This window comes from Eriocheir sinensis, chromosome 11 (assembly GCF_024679095.1).
Source record: "Eriocheir sinensis breed Jianghai 21 chromosome 11, ASM2467909v1, whole genome shotgun sequence".
NCBI lineage: Eukaryota > Metazoa > Arthropoda > Malacostraca > Decapoda > Varunidae > Eriocheir > Eriocheir sinensis.
The window spans coordinates 12,336,501-12,342,500 of NC_066519.1; the positions used below are offsets into that span (position 1 = coordinate 12,336,501).

General features: G+C 42.5%; 1 protein-coding gene across 1 annotated transcript; it reads right to left on the minus strand.

Moving 5' to 3' along the window:
* Nucleotides 1-2,663: 2,663 nt before the first annotated feature.
* LOC126996847 (uncharacterized) lies at nucleotides 2,664-5,994 on the minus strand. The gene is made up of 3 exons (XM_050857732.1): nucleotides 5,287-5,994; nucleotides 4,140-4,249; nucleotides 2,664-3,524 (listed from the first exon to the last, which is right to left on the minus strand). Exons 1-3 carry the CDS (start codon nucleotides 5,539-5,541, stop codon nucleotides 3,467-3,469), a joined length of 423 nt encoding a protein of 140 aa, XP_050713689.1. The 5' UTR covers nucleotides 5,542-5,994; the 3' UTR covers nucleotides 2,664-3,466.
* Between the last annotated feature and the right edge of the window lie 6 nt (nucleotides 5,995-6,000).

The window sequence follows — 6,000 nt, forward strand, 5'->3', positions numbered from 1 at the left end:
TCTTCTCTCTCCCTCTCTGTTGTTTTATAAGCCGGGTGTCAATTTTTCTTTCTGTGATCCTTGTCTGTATTGGCACTTATGGCCGTCAGGATTGGGCGTAAGGTGTTCGTTTTCTACTTATTGAATGGTCGAGGTTAAGTGATTTAAGTGATTTGAAAGGCAGAGTTGTGGTGCATAAGATGTGGATTTAGGTACTGAGGTTTTCAAGGCAGGGCAGTATTAAAGGGACAAAGATGAGGGATGTATCAGATGTGTTTTCTACGTTATACGAATTGAACATGGAGACAGCTTGATATTGAATGGAAGGAAAGTACTATTGGAACTACTCTTATAGCTATCAGTAGACGGGGAAATCAACACAAAGGGGGAGGCAGGTCAAGGGAAAAATAAAACACGCAGCAAAAAGGCTCACAAGACACTACTTCAACTACCCCCATAGCTGTCAGTAGTACGGGAAATCAACACGACTTTATTATTTTTTTATGGGAAGGAAGACAGCTAAAGAGACTTGCTAGATGCTACTCGAACAACCCCCACAACAACCCCCATAGCTGTCTGTAATAGGGCCAATCAACACCACTCTGCCTTTCACCTCAAGTACGATTTTCAGTCACACATACAGACAAGGACACAGATCACGGACAAACAGGCTCCTGGTGTTAGCGAGGGAGCAGCACTTGTTGTCGTAGCTTCTGGTGTCCTGCCGAGGTCTCGTAGCCAAAGTGCAGAGCTTTATTCACCTCCTGTACATTACGATTGAAAGGCGAAATATACTTATTGGTACTCTTGCACTGGACTTTTGATATACATGGCTTGTAGATGTAAGGTTGGATGGTATACTAACTTATATTGAGGTGAAGTATACTGATGGTTTGTATTTGTAAGTACGAGGGGACAGTATACTAACTTATACTGAAAAGGAAAAAAATATATATAACTGTTTGTAGATGTTAGTATTAGGGGCACAGTGGACTTACTAACTTATATTGAAAAGTTGAAAAATACTGACTGTTTGTATATGTAAGTACGAGGGACAGTATACTAACTTATACTGAAAAGGAAAAAAATATACTAACTGTTTGTAATGTTAGTAAGAGGGCACAGTATACTACTAACTTATACTGAAGAGGTGAAATATACTGACCGTTCGTATATGTAAGTACGAGGGGACAGTATACTAACTTATACTGAAAAGGAAAAAAGTATACTTACTGTTTATAGACGTTAGTAATAGGGGCACAGTATACTACTAACTTACAATGAAGAGGTTAAATATACTGACCGTTCATATATGTAAGTACGAGGGACAGTATACTAACTTATACTGAAAAGGAAAAAAATATACTAACTGTTTGTAGATGTTAGTAAGAGGGGCACAGTATACTACTAACTTACAATGAAGAGGTGAAATATACTGACCGTTTGTATATGTAAGTACGAGGGACAGTATACTAACTTATACTGAAAAGGAAAAAAATATACTAACTGTTTATAGATGTTAGTAATAGGGGCACAGTATACTACTAACATACAATGAAGAGGTTAAACATACTGACCGTTTGTATATGTAAGTACGAGGGACAGTATACTAACTTATACTGAAAAGGAAAAAAATATACTAACTGTTTGTAGATGTTAGTAATAGGGGCACAGTATACTACTAACATACAATGAAGAGGTTAAATATACTGACCGTTCGTATATGTAAGTACGAGGGACAGTATACTAACTTATACTGAAAAGGAAAAAGTATACTAACAGTTTATAGATGTTAGTAATAGGGGCACAGTATACTACTAACTTACAATGAAGAGGTTAAACATACTGACCGTTCGTATATGTAAGTACGAGGGACAGTATACAAACTTATACTGAAAAGGAAAAAAATATACTAACTGTTTGTAGATGTTAGTAAGAGGGGCACAGTATACTACTAACATACAATGAAGAGGTTAAACATACTGACCGTTCGTATATGTAAGTACGAGGGACAGTATACAAACTTATACTGAAAAGGAAAAAAATATACTAACTGTTTGTAGATGTTAGTAAGAGGGGCACAGTATACTACTAACTTATACTGAAGAGGTGAAATATACTGACCGTTCGTATATGCAAGTACGAGGGGACGGTATACTAACCTATTGAAAAGATTAAACATACTAACTGATCCTCTTTCCCAGCTTTCTTATTAAAGGTTTGTTGATATAAGTAAGAGGGCACACTATTCTAACCTCTAACCCATTCAATAGTCGTGGGAAAATATATCTAGCCAGCTTAGTTAGCCCGGTAGCAGCGGGGATCATGTTTCTTAATGGTCCCTCTATGCGAGAAAAATGAGAAAAAATCATCTTTTGCACAAACCATTTCATAATATGTATCAAAGGATTTCTGATCAGTTTATGTATCTATTTTGGGGGGGTTAAATCATGGCACATAGCCTCTTCTCTTCTCCATAATGTCTCCTCTCCCTTCCTTCTGTCAAACCTTTGTAGAGTTTGTGGGGTTGACAGGACTCGGTAGACACAGTTAGGGGACAAATTCAGCCTTCTAACCTTCTATTTTCTCCACTATTTCTCATCTCCTCTACAAGCTTATTCCCTAGTCCTCTCTCTCTCGACTTTCCTTCCTCTCTTGTAGTTTATCCGACATTACTGAGGCAGGTGATGGTGGCGGAACAAGAGATACTTCCAGCGCAGTTCATCCCAGGAGTGTCCGTAGAAGGAGAGAGATGCCACAAGACCAGACTGTTACTTGGTCTCCTGTGAGGTTGCTCCCCTCTCATGCAGTGTGTTCTCCCTCCCTGGCAGCCTCCATTCATGCAAGTAACGTGAAGGTAAAGTTCTCGTTTCTGTGGTTTTAGTAACTTTTTCTTCTTTATAAACTTATGATCAATGTCATATTGTTTCAAGCCCAGTGGAAGTCCATAATACTATACAATGAATTGGACCTCTGTATTTCAGATATCTTATAAATAAGGTTGTTTCAGGGCTTAACATGAATACAGCCTTCTCTGCTACACTAAAAGTCCAAAATACCAAAAAGAGGCCCTGGAGAAAAGGTAGAAGAGACAAGAGCAGTGTCCCTTGAGAACCTTTATTGATTGACCTTACAAATACTTGGGGGAACAATGCCTTACAGGAATTCTTGAGTTCCCGAGTGATGAGATGGGTGGCTGAGGGAGCTGAATGGGGCTTGATTATGTCACTGTTGCTTCTTCCAGGCGTGTGTGGCAGTGAGGTCCTTCCCTGCCTGGCATCACAGCACCCCAAGGTAGCCAGTTTGCAGGCAAGACAGCGAGCGAGTCAGCCAGCCATCTGCCCTCTCCTGCCCGCCGTAGATGAAGAGTAGCCATGGACGCAGTGGCATGATGATACCCCTCAAGGCAGCGAGCGAACCATCCAGCCATCTGCCCTGTCCTGGCCTGGGTGGAGAGTAGCCATAGATGCAGTGGCGGATTCAGCCGTCAGTCAACCTTCGGGAGCCACTTGTTGGGGGTGGAGGAAGGACGTTCTTCCTCCTCTCTGGAAAGAAGTTTTGGTAAATTTCAGAACTTTGTATCATGTCTAGTCTGTTCGTTACCTTTGGCTTTATGCTAGAAGGTTATGTTGTGTACTTTGCATCCGTGGACTCTGCCGACTAAATGTTTGGAAGATTTTGAATAAACTGAAGGGACACTTGTAGTGGTATTTTTTTTACCCAAAATGCTTGGAGTCTTTCTACGGAGACTCTTTGAGGCATGATTGACTTAATACAGTATTTTTCTAGGCATTAATACAATTTTTTACACCTATTTTTTTGGTAATTTTCTAGTTTTTTCTTTCATACTAGTGTTAAAAATGCATTATTTATGGACCTCTTCTCCACCGGACTCCTCAAAGTCTAATCGTAAACAAATTTAGTTAGCAAAAATTGTTCTATTACTCATACAATCTGGTGAATGAAAAAAAGGATGAAAAGCTAAGTTAGACAGTTAAAAAGGATGAAAAGCTAAGTTAGACAGTTAAAAATGAATTTCTATTACCAACTGATGGATGAAAAATTGAAAACAAGCTACGTGATTACTTAGATGAGCAAAGGAGATCTGTGGATACACAACGATTACCACTTAATACAATGGGCTGAGTGTGTTCCAATACCTGTGCGGGAGGAAGGCTGGGAGGGCCAAGGCGTGCAGGGGAGAGGAGTGCCAGTCTATCCTGAAGGAGGTCCACAGGGCAGACATCGGGGCAGGCTGGTTAACACAACACTGGAAAATATAAATTGTGGTGAGTCAAGGGAAAATGAGCCAGACACTTCTCCCTCTCATTCTAACATTCTTTTGGCTTCTCTATCAACTATTTTGCATCAGGCTCAAGGGCTCTACTTCTAATTGCACTCTGCCTTGCATCCTCACCTCTGAAGGGTAACACTCAGGGCGTGGGAAGTGTGTAATCATCTAAGGAGGGAAAACATTACTATTCACCACATTGAGGCCTAAAGAATACACAGCGAACCCACCACAAGTAAGTATTGGGAAACAGCTATTCTTAAACACACTGCCTTGCATCCTCACCTCTGAAGGGCTAAGACAATAAGGGCATGGGAAGTATGTAATTGTCTAAGGAGGAAAAACATTACTATTTACCAAATTTGAGGCCTTAAGAACCCACAGCGAACCCACCACAAGTAAGTATTGGGAAACAGCTATTCTTAAACACACTGTCTTGCATCCTCACCTCTGAAGGGCCAAGACAATTAGGGAATGGGAAGTGTGTAATCATCTAAGGAGGGGAAACATTACTATTCACCACATTTGAGGCCCTAAGAACACAGGGCAAACGCACAAGTAAGTATTGGGAAAACGGTATTCTTAAACACACTGCCTTGCATCCTCACCTCTGAAGGGCCAAGACAATCAGGGAAGGGGAAGTGTATAATCGTCTAAGAAGGAGAAACATTACTATTCACCACAATGAGGCCCTAAGAACACAGGGCGAACCCACCACAAGTAAGTATTGGGAAAACGCTATTCTTAACCCCTTGACTGCGGATTTCCCCCAAGAAGACCTCACTAAGCTACCGGAAAGGAACAAAAAGTGGCTGCTAAACTCAATGAAGAAAAATGTAAGGTCCTGCACCTTGGGAGGGGAAATCCAGCATGCCAGTACCACATGGGAAACACTCCACTATCCACCACAGAGACAGAGAAGGAACTGGGAGTGTATGTTACCGGGCTACTGGTGAAAGCCCAATCCGTGCCAATCGTAGCAGACGGGTTAAACACACTCAGCCTTGTGTCCTCACCTCTGAAGGGCCAAGGTGAGTCTCCTGGTCCTCTGCCTCGTCGCTGAACCACTCGTGCAGGACGTGGCGCCTGTAGGACTCCCCTTCAGCATCACTCTCCCCAGCAAACCTTTCTTGTGGACCGTCATCGGGGGCACACAGACCCTCGGAGACCTGCCCTGGGCCTTGACGCTCCAGGAGGAAGTTGTGGAGGGCAAAGCGGGACATGATGACAGCGCAGGACGTCTTGGGGTTCGAACGGAGCTCCCTCGCCATGCATTGGAACCGTCGCCGCACTAACCCAACGGCAGACTTCACCCTATGGCATATGGCAGCATGGGCATGGTTGTACCTCCTCTCGGTCTGCGTGGAGGGGCTGGGGATGGGTGTGAGGAGGTACTGCCTATACTCACTCTGTACAGCATCTTCTAGGCAGTTTTCCTTTACAAGATGAGGTTAGGTACTGGTAGCTCTTCACTGCCTCAATATGAAGACCTCCCCATCATGTGTGTGAGTGTGTGTGTAATGCGGGGAAACAGAGAAACCAATAACACTAATAAATGAAGTGTCAATCTGGGTCACTATTACCGGTGATGTCGTTGCTTCCGATCCACAAAATGGTTAAATCGTGCTCCCATTCTAGCACCTCATTTATGAATCTTCAAAGAATGAGTGAGCTTTGGCTCCGGGGGCACGAAAAATCCTTAAGTGTGCTCCGGTAAAGTTAACCTGGTA

Excerpts from the sequence above, each read along its gene's own strand:
- LOC126996847 (XM_050857732.1), bottom strand. The coding sequence starts at position 5,541 with ATGGCGAGGGAGCTCCGTTCGAACCCCAAGACGTCCTGCGCTGTCATC. Across the intron at positions 4,250-5,286 it reads CTCACCTTGGCCCTTCAGAG|TGTTGTGTTAACCAGCCTGC; the intron begins GTGAGGACACAA and ends TATATTTTCCAG. Across the intron at positions 3,525-4,139 it reads CCAGCCTTCCTCCCGCACAG|AGAGGAGGAAGAACGTCCTT; the intron begins GTATTGGAACAC and ends ACTTCTTTCCAG.